At 46.7% G+C, this 19,964-nt stretch overlaps 2 protein-coding genes across 5 annotated transcripts in view; both read left to right on the forward strand.

The window, feature by feature from the left end:
* KIAA1671 (KIAA1671 ortholog) overlaps positions 1 to 5,837 on the forward strand; it is a 216,086-nt gene extending 210,249 nt beyond the window's left edge. For all 4 annotated transcript variants that reach the window (XM_027863318.1, XM_027863302.1, XM_027863308.1 and 1 more), the window contains one exon: positions 118 to 5,837. The gene's annotated coding sequence lies outside the window, so the exon portion shown is untranslated. The remainder of the gene's footprint in view (positions 1 to 117) is intronic.
* A 7,988-nt stretch (positions 5,838 to 13,825) lies between these two features.
* Positions 13,826 to 18,771, forward strand: LOC114045422 (beta-crystallin B3). The gene is made up of 5 exons (XM_027865428.1): positions 13,826 to 13,900; positions 14,636 to 14,754; positions 15,653 to 15,785; positions 17,718 to 17,860; positions 18,606 to 18,771. The coding sequence occupies exons 1-5, from the start codon at positions 13,826 to 13,828 to the stop codon at positions 18,769 to 18,771; spliced, it is 636 nt and encodes a 211-aa protein (XP_027721229.1).
* Positions 18,772 to 19,964: the final 1,193 nt, after the last annotated feature.

Here is a 19,964-nt window from a genome sequence, read left to right on the forward strand (position 1 = left end):
CACACACACACACACACACACACACACACACACACACACACACACGCGCGCGCGCGCGCGGTGACTAGACCATGGCCAGTATTTGTCCCCTGGCTCACTGTGTCCCTTCCCTCCTAGGTGAACGAGAACGCTGAAGTCTCATTAACAGAAGCCTTAATTGTCCAAACCTGAAGACAAAAGTCCTGCTGCTGTTTGCTTCCTGCCTCTGCGGTTAGGTGCCTGACAGGCTGAGAAAGCTGCTTAGTATATCCCCAGTCCCAGAAGGGAAGAGGCTCTCTCTAGTTCCCACAGGGAAGGAGAGTTCCTGGGACAGAGGGCGAAGCCAGGGCTGGTCCTCCCCAGTCTCCCCAGGTTGCCCTTCAGGGCCAGGGAGCGCGATCTCTCTGTTCTCTTGTTTTGTTCTGTTTTCAGTGAAATCCCTCGTGTCCACCCACTTCAGATATCCTCAGCAACCTCAGAGACAAACGCGTCCCTTGCACCTCTGCCCAGGAGGGCTGTGCGGAGGCTGGCCTTGTCTCTTTGGTCTCTGGGCCTGTCTGAATTGGGATTGTGCCCACATCTCTCTATGCCGTGCCGTAATCCCTGCTGGAAAAAAAAATCGAGTTTCTGCGGGGCATGAAAGACCAACGGGCGTCCTGCCATGCCCGCGGCCCACAGGGTACGCTGCTGATTCTGTAATATAGTGGTTCTTGATCAATACTCCCACTGGTTTCTTACCCTCAGAGATTTGCAGGCCTCATTGTAAAATGCATCGATGAGTGGAGGTCCAGCCTGGTGGCAGGGATGTGTCCGCGTCAGCAGTGCTGAGCCAACTGCTTCATTGGAGCACCATGTGCTGGTGTTTAGAGGGAGGGGGAGGGGCACAAAGCAATAATTCCATTGACTCTCTTTCCTATCTGTAGATGGGCTTTTTATGTGACAAGAAAAGTATGGAGTTGGTCTCATGTCTTCAAACACCTCAGGTTATTCCCACTCTTATTTTGGTCATTGTCTTTGTAACTACCCATGTCTTTTTCTTCCTTCCCCTCTGCTCTGATTTTGGTGGGTTAACCAATTTCCTGGAGTCTGTGGGCTTCTCAAGAAGAAATGTGGCCCATTGTGCTACTGACCAGAACCATAGCCACGCGGGCCCCAGGTTAGCGAGTGGGATGAACGTTGGCTGCCTGGGATTCTCTTCCCATTCCCATTCTCTGCCATTTCCATAGTCAACATGTCTAGAGATTCTGTATTCAGTTGCATTTTTTTATTTCTTATCTATCCTGCCCATTTTTTTCTGTTATTATTGTTCTGCCCTGTCTAAAAAAAAAAGTGCTCTTTTCAAAAAACTAAACCCAAATGTAGATAGGAATGGACTTCCTGAGATTCTCAACCTCTCCCAGGACTAGAGCTGAGAGGCGGATGGAGAGACTGGTCTAAGAGGTTGTAATTTCCCTCTGTCCACTCCCTTTCTAAAGCAAAAGTGCCCATGAACTGCCTTCTTCTACAATGTCTAGGGATACTGGGTTCCCCCAAACACATCTGCCTTTTGGGTATGGAAGCTTTCCCAAATAGCCCACCTGACCCTGGCATTCCCTCCTACCTGACACCCAATATCCCAGCTAACCAGTGGGGACCACCCAGACACACAGCCATTTAGTGGGCCATAAGTGGCCACAAACTTTGTGCCAACCCCATTTAAGAGAAACCATGAAGAGGCAAATGCCAGCAGCTCGCACAGCCACAGAGCGTCATGGGCCGACGTCTTCTGAGACGTCAGTGGGCATACAATGCATTCTTTGGCCCCACCCTGAGAATGAGAGGGGACTCTTGACCTCCACATGGATAACTTGAACGTACACATCTCTGCCTTGTCTGATGGAAGGAAGACAAAAGGTGCCAGGAAATCTGTATTTCTCCCATCTCCTCGAGTTCATGGTCATTGAACTCCCAACCGTGGATTCCTGGTGAAACCTTCCCCCCCGCCTTCCTTTCCCTCCTTTCCAGTTGAAGAACGTCAAACATTGACACTCGATTTCCAGGCAAGGACAAGGATGTGGGATGAGGTCATTCTATTTAGCTCCTCCGTTGGACCCCGTTAAGAGACTTCCTCGAGGTTCAGTTGTGTCTGGACCCTACATTCTACATTTGTTTCATGGAGGCCAGGTTCTTTTCTCACCCCTTACAGCACTTACCTCGGTGTTTGCCCAACGACTAACTACTCCAGTGGTCAGTTAATGTATATTTAAGGGACCTCATGTTAGAAGTAGCCTCCATGGAGAGCCCAGAACACCTGTGTACACGTAGCTCCCATGTTTCAGAAGTAAGTGGTTACAGAGGAAGGCGGCTGTTTAGTGGGGGCATCCTTCCCCCCCCCCCATCATCCCCTCCAGCTGTGTGATCATTTTTAGTCCTAATTTGTGGAAATAGTCAACACTGGAGAGCTTTTCCAGTTAACAGTCTTATTAAGTGGCTCCCACATTCCCAGAGAATTCTCTTCCTTCATTAGCTGCTGTGTTTACATTTCCAGACTGGGATGAGATCAAGGGGCACTTGTCTGCAGTGAACCCACATTGGGATGTGGCCCTCTGTGTTTGGTCAGCGTGATGACATCCACCGGACAGTATTTTAATTGGGAGTAAGAAATGTCCCTCACTCCCAACCTCAAAGGCCTGCAGAGTGAGATTCTTGGCCAGGAAGAAAAGCTCCAGTTCTTCCTTGGAATTCACCATCCAAATTCACAGCAATAGAACCGTCCTTTGGGACTTTACCTCGGAAGTCCCTCATTTTGAAAACTTCTGGTTTTCAGCCATTATTTCCCCAACACTGCTAAAATGGGCCCGTTGGTCAGGGCTATGAGATGTGCCCTTCTGCTTTCTTTAATGTTTGGTCTTTGCTGATGCAGCAGTGAGGATACTTAGAAATCCCTCATGAACACCCTGGTGACTGGTCCACTTTGGGTTTAGCTAAGACATAACTAACTTTATTTACCTCTCTGTCAAAATGGGCCTTGGGCATTGGGGCTAGACTGGAAGTTGTCTCCATGACTTCCCAGGAATATTCACCAGTTTTATTTCCAGGCTTGAGCCCTCTTTGGAAGTTTGGCCTTCGTGTAGACTAGAAGCCTAATTGCTTTCAAAGGTTTCAGTCATTTTAAAGGCAATTTAGCTATTTTCCTCTTGACCAATACCTCCCTATTTGGTGATTCTTCCAGGAGCCCACAAGCCATATTGAGAATGTGAAATCACTTTCACCTGCAAGCTTTCTCGTCCCCTCTTTCTTCCATCTTTTGGCAACAGCCAACTGCTGGGATCTGTTGGTCCCAATGAGCAAGAGATCTTTGTCCTCCATTGTCTGCCATCTTGACTCTGGGACTGGTCTGGGAGACCCCAATGGGAATCTCTAGCCCTGCAGTAACGTGGATGTGCATGTCCAACTGGGACTCTATGGTTTCCCAAGGAATTCTGCTGAAACAGAAATCTCATGTCGAGGGCATGGAATTTGGTTTATTTTGAGCCCAAGATCCCAGGTTGTTAATTATTCGGTAAAACAACCATCAACTTGGGATGATTTCTAAGCCCCAGAGTCCAGTGATATCTGTTTGTTTGTTGGTTTGCTTGTTTGTAACAATCACGCTCATCCTTCGTGTGGTCTCCATGAATATCATCTTTCTGCTGTGTCATTAGAGAGAGAGAGAGAGAGAGAGAAGAGAGGCCAAACTTTTGGACTCTGAGGTCCCTAAACATAATCAATTGAGCAAGTAATTCCAAGAAGGCCTAGAAAGAAACTATCTGGAAGAAACCCCAGCCCTCCAAACCGTAGCTGCTGGCTGCCTTATCAATTTATGTTTTTAATCTTGTAGAGGCTCTCTAGGGTTCCAGGACTGGTGCGTAATTACAAATATGCAGATCCTTAAGTGTGCAATAGATAACCCCAGAAACTCCCCGGTTGGGGCCCAGGGAGAGGAGGTAAAACATGGCTAAATTTGGACCTAAACGTTTTCACCAAAGACTCCTAAGGCCAAGTCTCTTTGGCCTCTTGGAGTTTGGGAAACGAATCCCTAGTGAAAGTAAAGACATGAATAGAATGACCCTCTCCACTGGGAATACTGGCAGTGGCCCAGCCCAAGAGCAGGCCAGTTGGTTGGGCCACTGGTCTTTTAAAACTTAGTTATTGTATTTTTCCAATGTGTGATTTGGGGGATCATGAATAAGATACACCAAATCCATCTCTTAACCATTTGGGGATCATCCCTTTAAAAATTGGCCAAGCTGAAATGGGAGGGGAGGGTGGGGTGAAGAGAAGTCACCCCAAAGTATCTCAATGTGCCTTTTTCTTTACAGTCCACAGCCAACAATCCCCGTGGTGTGTGGCTGGACTAAAATGTCAGGAGAACAGTGTTGTGGAATGACTAGAAATGAGTGGTCCAGGAAGGAACCAAGTGTAGCTTTCTGGTGTTCTCAGCATGAAGACAGGGATGGACCCACACCTCCAACCTTCCCTAGGCAGTGGGCATCTATCCTTAATTGGCTGGGAGCCAATGACTGTGGTGGGATGATGAATGAGGCGGGTGGTCCTGTGCCAAGAAGGTGATGCCCAAGTCTGAATGGGACCAGTGCCCTGGGCAGGCAAACCCCAGAACCTGCCAGATGGTTGTTGGGGTATGTCCATTACTGAGTGAGGAGTCACTCCATCCAAGAAAAAGAGACAATGAACAAGTCCATGTTGGACCCAAGACGTTGATTTCTGAGCGTGTCTCTGGCGTTGACCTGTGGAGCAGGAGATGAAGGCCGGTGGGGATAAATTCCAGTGCTATACTCAGGAAATGTAGTAGAGGAGACTTGTAGGATGTTAATTCTTAAGAGTAGAAAAAGGCCAGGGCTCCAAAGAGATGCTCTCCCATCTCCCCTCTTTTTCTCACTCCCCAGTGCACTTGGGAGATCATTTCTGGAATGCACACTCCAAATTCCTGGAAATGGGAATTAATCCAGTTTCCTGTAAGGGGAGATGTGGGTGGGGAGGAAGGAGGAAGAGAGCAGTGGTCCCTGATTTCAGCAGACTGTGCTCTCCCTGCCAGCTGTGTCCCAGCATATTAAATAGAGTTACTGTACAGAGCATCTGTTTTTTTTTTAAATAAATCTCATTCCAGATAGCCTTATAGTCCCTGTAAATATGGAGCACCCCAAATTAATATATTGTGTTATAGAAAATATTTTGTACCACATTTCTTTCCTAAGCAATGCCACCCTCCTCTGTGTCACATCCTCATATGAATACAACTCCCAAGAATGCTTTGTCAGGTTTTTAAAATATATATATATTATATTTTCTAATATTTCTGCCGTGATCATTCCTCAGAGATTTAGGCAGTGGTGGCAGACGGAAATTGAGTACTGCTAGAAAAAATAATTCTATTGTCCCAGCACCCTTGCTTTTTACCGTTGCCTTATGGGCAAGCAGGCTAGCTCTGTGAACTCTGAACAAATCTAAGCCAGATCATGGGCACTTTAGACATCCTAGAAAGGACCCCCAGTCAGGTTATAGAGAACACATCAGTACACAAAGGCCTATATTTTTAATGTCAAATGAAAAGAGTGTATCTTTACTTTGGGATGCTAGCAATTTTTTCCAGGAGCTCCTTTGCCCTACAAAGTATTGGATGTAAAGAAGTCCTTTTGTATTTTACCACTGAAGAATTTCCTATTCGTAGAAAAAAAAAAAAACTGTTGAAAATGTGATCCAGGACTGCAATAAAGAGATGACCTAGAGAAATGATGGCCTCATTCTGTGACTCTTTGCATGTATAAACAAATGTTGCATTTGAACTATGAACATAGAAAATAAAGCTTTGAAGCCAGTTGATGTGACGAATCAGTGTATGTTGTTAAGCGGCCGCCTCAGAAAATAAAGGGGTTTTCCACATCGCTGCTCAGCAAGCTAAGAGGGCAGGTAGTTGGTTCAACGGATAGAGCGCCGAGCTGGGAGTCAGAAGGACCTGAGTTCAAATCTGGGCTCAGACACTAGCTGTGTGACCCTGGACAGGTCACTTAACCTTCTTTGCCTCAGTTTCCTCATCTGTAAAATGAACTGGAGAAGGAAATGGCAAAGCACTCCAGTATCTCTGCCAAGAAAACCCTAAATGAGTCATGAAGAGTCAGATGCAACTGAAGTGACTAGAAAGAAATTTGGACCTGGAATCAGAAAAACCTAGTTTGGAATCCTGGCTCTTGCACTTAGTAGGAGTGGATAGAGAGCCAACCTCAAAGTCCATCCATGCTGGACCCTGGGCAAGTCACATAACCTCCCTAGTGCCCCCATAAATTATGGGGGTATAGGAGGAGGGGAAGATGCTCATTCATCTGCATTAATAGAAGAGCTTTCCTTACTGGGAGCTCATAAATCAATGAAACCACAGGTCTGGTTAAAATTTTAAAAAATAAACAACATAAATGTGGGAGGAGGTGATCTAGGCCAGAGGTGTCAAACACTAGAATGTAAGGAGGAAATATTTAACAAAATAAATAAAAATACAATAAAATGTGGATAATGTTAATATGTGGTTTTTGAAGTGGCCCCCATTTTTATTTGAGTTTAACTTTACTGCTTTAGGCAGCTCAAAGGCTCGAGGCAGAGCTGCTTAACCTCACGGACCCCTCGGGCAGACCTGTCGAGCCTCTGGATGCCTTCTCAGAATGGTGGTTTTCACCTTGTAAGACAAACTACATAGAAACATAAAGAAAACCAATTAGATTGAAACAGCGTTTAAAAAATCAATTTCCTGGACTCCACTTTAAGACCTCCTGCTTTAGAAGGAACCAACCTGCATTGGGAGAGGGAATTTCCTCAAGTGATGTTTAAAAAGGTCAGGAGACCTAATTTCTGGGTAATTAATCATTTCATTAGTAGTGCTGGCATTTTATTAATAAAAGAGTCAATGACACTCTTGAATACCAAAGACCCCTCGTGGTGGTGAGCTCATAGTTTTTATGCCCTTGGAAGAGTGGGTATTCCTAAGGGTGGCCATCAACTCTGGTTAACAGAGAGAGAGAGAATGAATATTATAATGAGAGATGGACCTATTTTAATAAGGGGCTGGGGAAATATAACTTTGATCATGTCATTTACTTTCAAATTGTCCAGCTTGGGGCAATATAATAAAAGAATTTCTCCCCACCCAAACCTGTGCAAAGCACAGTGGGTTCCCCGCCCCCTTAGATTAATTTCCTTATAAGGCTGGATGAGGTCTGACCAAGATTGGGGAGAATATTAATTTAGTCTCATTATCAGCAAATTGCCCTTCAGAGACTCAGCTTTGAAATGGGGACTTTAGAAAAAGGGGGAACTCTGGATCTCCCCAAATCATTAATTATTAATAATCATTTCTCTCCTATTCCCTGTGCCCACAAAATTACAAATCCAGCCCAAAATATGAGTTACTATTTCTATAGAACTTAATGCTTTAAACTTTTTTTTTTTTAGCCAATTGGGGTTAAGTGACTTGCCCAGGGTCACACAGCTAGTAAGGGTCAACTGTTTGATCTGAGGCTGGGTTTGAACTCAGGTCCTCCTGACTTCAGGGGCCGGTGCTCTATCCACTGCACCACCTAGCTGCCCTGAATTTAATGCTTTTCTCATGACCACCTGTAATATGGGGTAAGAGCTATTCTTCTTACTTTATAGAAAAGGACATTGAGAAAGGTGACAACTCCTCCAACATCACCCATTTAAAAAGTGGGGAAGCTAGAACTCGAACCAAGATCTTCCTGTCTCCAGAGCTTCATGGCAGCCTTTCAGAAGCATCCATATTCTTCAGTAATTTTACTCCCCCACTTCTGTGAAAAGTCAGCTAGACTGATTTGACTTTGGTGCCCCTTCCCAGCCCCAGCCCCCAGCCCCCAGCTAGCTTTCAGAAGGAATATGGATGAACCCCATTCTGTCAGGACACACCTTTCTGCCTCCTCCTTGAACATATATGAGGAACGGGTGTGTAAGACATTGCCCAAAATGTCATGGAAAGAAGACTCGCTGCTTACAATTTAGAGAGCAAGTCAGTAAAAGGCTTTACTTCATGCATAGTTCCAGGCTAGAGCTTGACACTTCTGTCAAGCCTGTAAGGCAAGTGGACTTCTGAATAAGAGCCATTTTCCACCAGGTACTTAGAACATACAGAAAACACATAATCATTTTGGGTTCATAACCAGACAGTCATCAAGGGCGTAGTTTGTGTTCCAAGGGAGGGTTGACAAAGACTTCCTAGTCTGCTAGCCTGCCATTGACTTGGCGGTCCAGGACAAGACAGACTCTGTCTTTTGGCTGGTCTTGTCTAAGGAAGAAAAAACATAGGGATTAGATGTAACTGGTCATTTATACTGAAATGTAGGCTTTTTCTAAAATGGCATTTCTCATCTTAAGCCAAGAAAAATACAATTCCCCTCCTCCAACAGTTCCACCATCACAAGGTCAATTATGAGCTGAAAGAAAGCACACTAGTGCCTGGCACACAGCAGGCACTTAAGAAATGCTTATTGACTGACTGAAGTTAGAGGTTGATTTATATCCCACCTCTGACACTAGTTGTGTGCCCCTGAGCAAGTAACTTCACCTCTGGGTCTAATTTCCTCACCTGTAAAATGAGGTGGGAATTGCATCAGATAGCTTCCGAAGTCCCTTCCAGCTAGGATCTATAATTCTAGTTCTAGCACTCCCTCCAGGGCTGGTCCTTCAACATGCACACAAATTGTTGAAATAGATCCCCAGAGAGTGGCTGACTACTTCTCTCCTTAGGTTAATCCTAAGGTGGTTGCTGATGAGCCCCCACCAGTGCACTTAGCATTGGTTCTCAGCCAAACTGAATTTGCTTTTGGAAAGGGTATTTATTAAACAAGTATAACAAGGACAATTGTTACAAAAACAACTCCCCCCCTTTCCTAAACCAGGGTCATACTTGCCTTTGCATAAACAAGGTCCCTGGGGACAGTGGACCCAAATCTATAGTAAACAAGTAGTGAAGCATCTGCATAGGAGACTCATTTGCCCAAGGGGTCACTCCTAGCTCCCAGATAATGGAAGTCCTTTTCTCTCTTTGTGGACTCTTCATGAAGATCCCCTTAGGAGTAGCTTTCTTCTAGAGTCTAAGGATTGTTGCTGTTATAGAATCCCAAAGCTACCTTTCTCCCATTTTTAGCTCCCAAATTTAAAGTCCTCTCCCAGTCAATGACTGGTGCTGAACTAGGTTTTGATAAGTCACCCAAAAGGCATGACCTGCTCTTCTCCTGCCAATCACAAGATATTTCCTGTGTGGCATCATCTGTCTTTAGCCAATGACCCAAAAACCACTGTGATCCCTTCAGATTGATTAAGGACTTATTCACATCTAGTTTAAGTTTCATAAATGGATTCAATTCATTAATTTCAATCCATCCAATGAGTGGGCTTTCTGTGATTAATTGGGATAGGAGCTGTTCCCCACCCTTATACTACGGTCCTATAATAGTTCACCCAGGAGACCAAAGGAAGCAGAGGAAGGCCTCCAGAATGTTGGGCAGGGTGGATCCTAAATAGAAATTTTGGGAAAACATGGATGAAAATGCAATGGTATAAGACAGTGTCGGATTGCTAAATTTTAGCTCCCTCAAATTCTCAAAGCCCCCTATAGTTCTCCCATTCTTTCGTTCTTTCTTTGAGTCCCAGATCTCTCCATGCAGCCACCCAAATACCACCTGTACCCATATCCTTCTGGCTCTGCCAGACTTCTGACGTTTTTCTTATTTCTTGCTTTTTCTGCTCCTGTGGACTGAGTTCTCCTTGGCTACCTGGAGAAAGAGGAGGTCTCAAGTAATCTTCCCAGATCCTAGTTCTGGCTTCGTTACCTTCTTGTCCTAGCTGCCCTGATCTTTAGAGAGACTGAACTCTTTGGGCTCCTCCCGGAGCCCAATTTCCAGTGGCTTCCCCTAGCACCTTCTGAATGCAGGTGTAAACACGTCAAATGAGACTGTGTGTAAGTCATGCTATAGCCACAAGGTGGCGCAGTGGATAGAAGGTTTGAATTGGAGTTGTGTAGAGCTGGTTTAGACAATCTTCTCTGACTTACTGGCTATGTGAAAGCTGGGCAAATCACTTCACCTTTCTCAACCTCAGTTTCCCCATCTGTAAAATGGAGCTAATAATCTGCCTTCTATCTCCCTGTAAAGCACTTTGCTGTAGTTGTGTCTGACTCTCCATGACCCCATTTGGGGTCTTCTTGATGGAGATACTGGAGTAGTTTGCCATTTCCTTCTCCAGCCCATTTTACAGATGAGGAAACTGAGGCAAGCAGAGTGAAGTGACTTGCCCAGGGTCACACAGCTGGTAAATGTGTCCGAGGCCAGATTTGAACTCAGATCTTCCTGACTCTAGGCCCAGCACTTTGTCTGCTGCCCCATCTAACTGCTATTATGATAATAATATTATGATGATATTAATTATATTATTATGCTATTGTGATAATAATAATAACAACAACAATAACATTTATAACGGGCTTACTATGTGCTAGACACTTTACAATTGTTATCTCATTTGCTCATTATCACAAAGGGCAGGTGTTATCGATATCTCCATTTTACAGTTGAGGAAACTGAAGTACACATAGGTTAAGTGACTTGCCCAGTGTCACACATCTAGGAAGTGTCTGAGGCTGGATTTGAACTCAGGCCTTCCTGATTCTAGGCCCTGAGCTCTAGCCACTGAATCATCTAGCTGCCCTATCATCATTATTATTATGTTGCAAGCCTTAAAGAGCCATAGGAATGTCAGCTGTTATTATCATGTTTTGACATTCAAGGCTCCTCACACTTGTTTAGTTTCCAAGGAGCTTTCCCAGCCTTATCTCATCCTACCCCTCATTCACATTCCAGCCATGCTGGGCTGGCCGGTCCTTTTCTTGACACCTGCTCACTCTGTGACTTGACTTACCCAGTTCTTTTGGTGGAAATAGACACCACCACCACCCCCTCCATCCGATTCATTGGCCTGGTGATAATTGTAAAGTGTAGGTGAGCATGTAGGGCATTGTCAGGAAGTCCAGTGTGCACTGGCAGGAATATGTACGTATAATGACTTATTTACAACGGTTGCATAATGCAAAATTGCATCATCAAAATTTCAATGCAGGAAAACCCCCCACAAATTTACAATAAATTCTTAAATTTAAGATGCATCATTTTTAAAAAACATATTTTATAGTTTTTTGAAATGATGCAAATTTTTTTAAAAACCATTAAAGTGTTAAAGGAAGTAGATTTCTGGAGGAGGGTGCTGAATAATTTTTTTTAAAGGAATGGTAGGCCAAATAAATTTGGGAACCTCTGATTTGGGCTTATAGTCTGGAAGACCAAGGCTCAAATCTGCTTCTGATACTCGCTAGTTGTGTGACCTTGGACAAGTCTCTTGACTTCTCTGGGCCTCAATTTCCCCATATACAAAAGGAAGGTGTTAGACTTGGCCCCTAAAATCCACCTCCAAACCGATGGTTCTGTATACTGGGCCGGGAGCATGTTGGGAGGGAAATCAGGTTGAGTTGATCTAATGAAATCTCTCTTGAACTTTCCTCTATGTCCCACCTAGATCAGGCTTCCCCTTTTGGATCTGTTTTTCTTTGGTATACTCTACCCAAATTATCTCTTTCAGATGTACCAGAGACACTTTTTTGTCCCCGTTACTTCATAGAGTGTCGATAATATTCCTATTTATGGGTAGCATAGGTGGCTCATGTAGAGTATTGAACTTGGAAGCTGGAAGACCTAAGATTGAATCCTGCCTCAGACAATCCTGCCTCATCTGTGTGACCGAGCAAGTCACTTAACCTTACTCCTCTGAGCCTCAGTTTCCTCATCTGTAAAATGATGATAGCAATAGCCCTCCCTCCCTCCCAGGGTTGTTGTGAGGATCAAATGAGATTGTCTTTGTAAAGATCTTAGCATAGTGCTGCCCTGGCACATGGTAGGTGCTTAATAAATGCTCATTCCCTTTCTTCGTTTCTAGTCACACATGTGCCTGGGGAGGTCATGTGCACTGCTTCCCATGCATGTATTTGTCACCGGCCATTCTTCTGAGACCCTGGGGTTCCATGGTTCACAACTAGAAAGCATCTGCGGTACATCTGTTTCTCGCACCCCAATTTGGAATGGGTTCTCAGGCAGTCTTGGCACCCCAATTCAGCTACAAGAGCCTGGCTTTTATGGTCTAACCTTGGAACTACCTACCATGTGTAGTGTTGTTTCCGTGAGAAAATGAGTTTGATGTTCTAAACAAACTTTCACCCAACAACTCGCAGAGGCAAGCATGGGGTAGTGTCCAGAGCGCAGAACCTGGATTCAGCAAGATCTGGGTTTGAATCCTGCTTCAGACACTTATTTGCTGTGTGATCCTAGGCAAGTCACTCGATCTCTCTGTGCCTCAGTTTCTCCATCTGTAAAATGAAGGGGTTACACTAGGTGACCTCTCAGGCCCTTTCCAGTCCTACATCTATGACCCTATGAACCAGGTCACACCTTCACCTCCACCCTCTTTGCTTTGCCCTGGCCACCAGAAGCTCAGAGAGTTTCTCTCTCTGCAGAGGCTGGGGATGCTCTATTACCCCCATTCAAGGTTTCCTTCACCCTGACGCCCCTCTCCCCCCTCTTCCTGAAATAATGCTGATGGAGTGGGAAGGAGGGGGTTGGGAGGGAAGAGTGATCCCCACTGCTGTGCATTGGCCAGCGAGAGACGGTGGAGAGGAGGACTCCCATATGTCTGCACCTGGGCCCCTTCTATTCAAGTGAAGTCAGATGGAGGGAATTTAGTGGACAGGGCTGCTGGCACAGCAGGGCAAAATGTGCTGGCTTGGTCATAATGCTGCCATAAATAGGGACCTGGGGGAGATCCAGCCCCATCCCTGCTGGTCCATTTTCCCTCTAAGAGGTAACCGAGGCTAGGTTAAGGTCAGGGAGGGAGGAGGGGCGGTGCGACTTATCTCTCTTTTTTGGGGGGTGGTGATTATTTTGAGGGTTTGAGGATCAATCCCTGCTCAGGCTTTCAGGTTCCTTTTGTGAGTCATTGCTAGGTGGGAGGGCCTGGAAAGGCCATTTGTCCTTTGCCAAAGGCCAAAGCATGGAAACCTGGTTTGTATTGGGGGTGGGGGATGGTTACCAATAGAATAACAATGGTTTGCATTTGAGATCTTGGCAGGAATTGTCTTCTCTGGAGTAACCTCATTTGCCTTGAGGCTGGGGCAGCCCCTTCTGGTTGGGGTGGGGGGGTGTAGTGACCCAGTTTCTGTGGTTATTTAAGGCTAAAGCCATCTGTGACCCCGCTTTGCCACTGGGAAAGTCTGGGAAAGTGGAACATTTCATTCTGGGGCCCTGAGTTCCAGCTGGGAGCTGGGCCAGTCCCAGAGACCAGTGAATGGGGAGATTGACTTTCACCACAAAGTCCAGTTTTCTCTTGGGTTCTCACCATCACGAGTAGCCCAGTTCTCAGACTTCCCATAATTGTGTCTGTGAGAGTGACCATATGCACAACCATGTGCATGACCTTGCACAAGTGCATGTGGGTCACAGCATCTGTCTGCTTGCCTCTCTGTGTGGCCCTTCTACATTTAAAATTCCGCGTGCATGGATCACTGCCTTTGTGTGTGACTGGGTGTGAAGTGCTTTTCACTTTCGAAGTGGAAGACTGAAAATCTTTCACAGAATGTGATTTTGGGGGGACTTTCCCTAAATCCCAGTCAGTTAAGTCCCTCCCTTGCCTCAAAATGACCTAGCTAGGACTCTCAGGTTGAAACTTTGGGTCTTTTTGTTCTTTTTTGGCATCTAGACATCTTTGTCTTCAAATGATGGAGCAGCAAAGTGTCCCAGAGCAGGCGGCTGCTGGGAAAAGCCATGGGGGATTGGGGGGACCCTTTAAGGTACAGTGTGGGGCTCATGGAGGGATGGGCATCCTTGGGCTTAGACTGGCCCTGGCGCTCTGGGCTTCCTCTCCTGAGCAAGGAGAAGGGACAGAAGGCTGTGTTCAGTACCTACAGCCGCTGAGTGGGAGAGACATCCACTCAGGCCACAGATACACCGCCAGATGGGGTGAAAATTTGGGGTATGTCCCTGCCACAACCTGAGCCTTAATTTTTATGTTCTCTGTTCTCAAATCTCTCCCAGCCCTGACATTCCCTGTTCTAAGATCCCTCCCAGCCCTGACATTCCCTGTTCTAAGGGCCCTCCCAGCCCTGACATTCCCTGTTCTAAGGCCCCTCCCAGCCTTGACATTCCCTATTCTAAGGCCCAGCTCTAAGATTCTATGATTTAATCAAGTAAGCCAGAGTCTGGCCCAAGGAGGGGCAGATCCCAGGTTCCACTAAGGGGCCATGTCTGAAGGCTATTCCCTTCGATATCTTCCCCAGGGCCACTCAGGCAGTTGGGCCCATTGGTGGCAAAAAGCCCAGAGTGCCCAGCTGAGCCAGATTTGCTCGGCCAGCAGAGGGAAGTGTGGGCCTTCTCTTCCGGGTGCCTGCCTGATTTGCTGCAGGATTTGCCTGGTGTTTCCAAGAAGCAAAGATATAGTCGGGGTTGGGGAGAGCCCAAGCTTGCAGAAAACCAAAGAGTGACCAGGGCCTTATTTGGGGGCACTCATGGGACACTGATTGTTTCAGGTCTCGGTCTATGAGCTGGAGAACTTTCAGGGAAAGAAGTGTGACTTCTCCACTGAGTGCCCCAACTTGACTGAAAGTCTGCTGGAGAAGGTGGGCTCCATCCAGGTGGAATCTGGCCCGTAAGTGCTGCATGTACAAAGAGGCCTGGGGAAGGGGGGGAGGTTTGCTGGGGTCCAGCTTACAAAGAGCCCGAGCAAACAGACAAAGGAGGCCCTAGTACTGACCATCTACCAGGTGACCTGAGGTCAAGCACTGCATTGGAAGTCTGAGGGTCAGCTTGGAATCCTGGCTCTGGTCACTGCTAGGTGTGTGATGGCAAGCAAGCATTTGCACCTCTCTGGACCTCAGTTTTGTCACCTGTAAAATGGAGAAATTGTACTAGATGATCCCTGGCGTTCCTTCTAGCTCTGATACTCTGTGTTCTGAGGGCCCTCTCACCTCTGACATTCCCTATTCTAAAGGCACTTCCAGCTCTGCCATTCCCTGTTCTAAGGCTCCTCTTAGCTCTGACATTCCATATTCTAAGGGTTCTCCCAGCTCTGACACTCCCTGTTCTAAGGATCTTCCCAGCTCTGACATTCCCTATCCTAAGGTCCCTTCCCCAGCTCTGACATTCTGTGTCCTAAGGCCCCTCCCAATTCTAACATTCTATGTTCTTTCTAATAATCTATCATGTGCATCTCTGCATCTAATAATCTATCATGTGTGGACCCTTTTTGTTCTAAAACCTCTAACTCTGCCTCAGTTTCTCCATCTATAAATGAGGGCTCAGACCCACTGGTATCTAGGGGTCTTTTCTGGCTCACGCCATCCACCTTTGGTGGGATTTTCAAGGTTTTGGTGTGGGTGGAACCAGTGTTGCTGAGAGCTCAGCTGAAGTCACGGGTCCCCCATTTGGACAGTTGCCTTTTCACAGGGTCCTGCCCAGGCTCCATCCTCTCTGTCCCTGGCCTCATGCCGCCCAACCAGCTTCTCAGCCTTCTCCAGCTGAGATCAGTCGGGGCTTTCTCATTCCAGATGGTTGGCATTTGAATGCTGCACCTTCCGGGGAGAACAGTTTGTCCTAGAAAAGGGGGATTACCCCAGGTGGGATGCCTGGTCCAACAGCCATCACAGCGACAGCCTCCTCTCCCTTAGGCCCCTACACATTGTGAGTATGGGCTTCCTCCTCCCAATGGGGCTGGGGGCTGGGCCTCCCCACCCGGGAAATTCCAGAAGGATGGGGAAGGTTGTGAGCCAGGCTGGACAGAACTCTGACAAGGCTATAGTTCCTATCGACTTAATCATGTTCAAAGCAGTCCCTCTCTCCAGGACATTTAAGAGATGGAGAAACCCTAGCCATGATCCAGGAAAACTGTCAACCCTGGGTGGGCATTTTCTGACTTCTTCCATCTGTCAATTCATTCAGTTAAGCTCAATTCAACAAACATTTATTTTTATTTGCTTTTTCAAGAAGGAAAGGACAATGTCTTAACTCCTAATTTATTTTAAAATAAGATTTTATTTTTTGAGGTAATCGGGGTTAAATGACTTGCCCAGGGTCACATAGCTAATAAATGTCTGAGGCTGAACTTGAACTCAGGTCCTCCTGAGTCCAAGGCCAGTGCTCTATCCACTTTGCCACCTGGCTGCCCCTAAGATCTTTTGTTTCAACATCACCTAAGAGATCTCCATGTATCCCTTTTGCTTCCCCTTTCCAGAAAGTCATCTCTTATAAAAGAAATAATCATTAAAAAAAGAGTAAGATAAGAAAGAGATCAATAAAATTGATCAATATATAAAAATATCTCCTTTTTGAGGGCAAGGTTTCTTCAAGTTCCTCCTTGTGCTCAGTCCCGGGGTACAAAGATGGAAAAATGACCCAAGAATCTTGCGACCTGTTAGAGGGGGTGTGATAGAACTCTGATATGAGACAGATGGTGATAAGGATAAAGCCAAAGTCTTATAAGGAATGTAAGAAGAGGGGATGGAGATGGGGTTGGAAGGAGGGGGGCTTTCTGGAGGAAGTTATATCTAAGCTGGCCCGGAAGAAAGGGAGCCTCTTTCAAACATGGAGGAGTACAGAATATTCCAGCTTGGCTCGGGCACAGATTATATAAAGGAGAATAGAATGAGATAATGGGGATCCAGATTGGGGAGGGCTTGACTCAATTAGTTTGCAAGCATGTATTAAGTACCTACTATGTGCAGGCACTGTGTTAAGCACTGGAGACTCAAAGAAGGGTAAAGACACAGCCCCTTGCCATAAGGGACCCACATTTGAGTACATGAGATGATATGGAAGCATTTATGGGCCAACAAGATATATGCAGGGTAAGTGGAATGTGGGCTTGGGAAGAAAGGGAGCAGCAGTGAGTGGTAGCCTCGAAGGTGGCAGAATTTGAGCTGAGCCTTGAAGGAAACCAGGGAAGCCAGGAGGCCAAAGGAAGGAGGGAGAATGTTATGGACACGGGGGACAACTAGTGCAAAGAAACAGAGTCAGAAGATGGAGTGTGTGAGTGTGTGCTAGGTTGTGAAGTGAATAGCATGCCAGGCCTGGAGTCAGAAAGACCCAAGTTCAAATCTGGCCTCAGATACTTACCAGCTGTGTGATCCTGGACAAGTCATTTAATCGGTATTTGCCTCGATTTCCTCATCTGTAAAATGGGGATAATAAAAACACCTACCTCTCAGGGTTGTTGTGAGCGATAATGAAATAATAATTGTAAAATGCCTAGCATAGTATCTGGCACACATAGTAGGCACTATATAAATGTTAGTTGTTATTATGATTACTATGAAGCAGGTCAGTGTAGCTTGAATGAGGAGGTTGTACATTTTTCCGTGGGTAATAGGGAGCCATTGACAGTTTTTGAGGATGGGAGTAACACAATCATAATGACGCATTAAGAAGATTACTTGGGTGGCAGTGTGGATAATGGCCCTTCTAGGTCGAATGGTCTCTAAGCAGAGAGCTGCAGCTGATCCATTGTCCCCCAGTCCATTTTGATCCCATTCTGGCAGTGGTAGCCGCTTATAGGAGCATGGAAGGATGGCAGGATCAGAGATGGCTTGATTGATGGCTCTGAGCTCCTCCTTCTAGGACAGCCCAGAGCACAAAATCCACCTGTTTGAGAATCCAGGCTACGGCGGCCGCAAGATGGAGATTGTAGATGACGATGTTCCCAGTCTCTGGGCTCACGGCTTCCGGGATCGGGTGGCCAGCATCCGAGTCATCAACGGAACGTAAGTGCAGAGCCACGCCACGCCACGCGCCCCCCCCCCCATCCTCCCTTCCTTCTTCTCTACCCCCAGCCTTCGACCCGAGATATCTTCCCACGCTTTTGGCTTCCTCCTACTAGGGTGGATATAACCTTGTGCAAACTCTAATCCTTCCCCACATTTAAATGGAAATAATAATATTTGCTTTGCCCACCTCACAGAACTATGGTAGAGCAGAACCGTAAGGCACCATTAACTATGGACCATAGGCAGGGTGCTACTATGACCCTCATTTTATAAATGAGGAAACTGAAGCAAACATCAGTTAAGTGACTTGCCCGGGGTCACACTGCTACTAAATGTCTGAGGCCAGATGTGAACTCCAGTGTCCCTGATTCCAGCACTTTCTCTGCTATAGGGAAAGGAAGCAAGCATTTATTAAGCAACCTACTGTGTGCTAAGTGCTTTACAAGTATTATCTCATTTGATCCTCACAATAACCTTAGGGGGTAGGTGCTGTTATTATCCCCATTTTACAGTTGGGGAAACTGAGGCAGACAAAGGGGAATTGCCCAGGGTCGAGTAACTAGTAAGTGTCTGAGGCTGGATTTGAACTCAGGTTTTCCTGACTCCAGGCATACTGGCATCACCTAGCCACCATCTTATCTGGAATATCAAGCATTTTCTGCTACCAGCTTGCCCTTTGGTCCAAGCCTGGCCCCCTCCTCATAAGACTAATGCCAATTTCTGTCTCTCCCCGCCCCAACAGGTGGGTAGGCTATGAATTTCCTGGCTACCGAGGGCGCCAGTATGTCTTTGAGCGGGGAGAGTATCGCCATTGGAACGAGTGGGATGCCAATCAGCCCCAAATCCAGTCCATCCGGCGCATCCGTGATCGCAAGTGGCACAAACGGGGCTGCTTCCTCAGTAGCTGAAGGAGACCCAAGGCTGCCCGTCCCCCACCCTCCCCAGGCAGCTGGCCCACCAAGAAGAGAAAGCTCTAGGGATTTTCAAAGTGGGGTCCCCCAGCCTGACCGGCTGTTCTCTCCCTCATGCATCAGAACATCCTCAATAAATCACTGGGGCTCACAGGTCCCATCACCCTCTGTGGCTTGGTTGACTTCATTAAATGAAGAGGGTAGCTTTGGTGCTTCTCCCTAGAGAAGTAGGGGGCTGCTGCTAGGTATGGGGAAGGGACGGGGACCTGCTGGTCCTTCGGGTCAGACCTTGGACAGCTCAGTTGGTGTGGATGCTGATGTCCTCCTGGAGCCCATGGTCTGCCATGCAAACCCCGGTCACCTCGGATCCCACTCTGACTCAGGTTGGCATGGGGATTAATCATCCACTTTAATCTTCACCAGCCACCCCTCTACCAGTCATATTTACCAGGTGGGGGACACTTCCAGCTCTGTCTCATACCCACATCTTGGTGGTTCACTGCCCTCCTGACTTGGGCAGAGAGGCCTTGAGAGGGTCAGCCCTTGGGGGGGGGAGGGACATTCTGGTTTGCCCCCAGACTCTGAATCCATCCCATTGACTTCCTCCGTCTACAAGCTTTGCCCCGGGAGGTGCTGTGTCGCCTGATCTCTCCCTGTTTCCCTCCCTGGTGATAACAACCTGTCTGTGTGTGTGGGCAGGCTAAGGAGGTGGGGAACAGAAGCTGAAAAGAATATTGTAATTTTCCATCATTTCAACCTGCATATTTTCAAGTATGCATCTGAGAAAGCACGTCGGGTTATTTTTATCCTGCAGTATAATAAACTGCTCAGGTGGGGTCTGAACCACTAAGGTGGGGGAGGGGACACAGGAAGGCAGGGGACAGGTTCTCAGACCAGTGCAGGAGTGGCGAGGGGGGTGGTGCTCCTTCCTATGTAGTCTTGCTTCAATCAATCAGTTAATGAAGTGCCTACTATGTGCTAAGCACTGTGCTAAGCCCTGGGGATACAAAAAGAGGCAAATTCAATCCATCCACATCTATGAATGACCAACTGTGTTAGGCATTGGAATTGATACAACGTTTTAATAAAACTCAGTGCCTGTCCTATTCTAGTAGGGAGTTCAAACATGTACTCTGTTAATTATAATACATGATGAGGACATCTGGGGTAAAGTGGGGCAGTGGGTATCA

This window comes from Vombatus ursinus, unplaced genomic scaffold (genome assembly GCF_900497805.2).
Source record: "Vombatus ursinus unplaced genomic scaffold, bare-nosed wombat genome assembly UNPS02001287.1, whole genome shotgun sequence".
NCBI lineage: Eukaryota > Metazoa > Chordata > Mammalia > Diprotodontia > Vombatidae > Vombatus > Vombatus ursinus.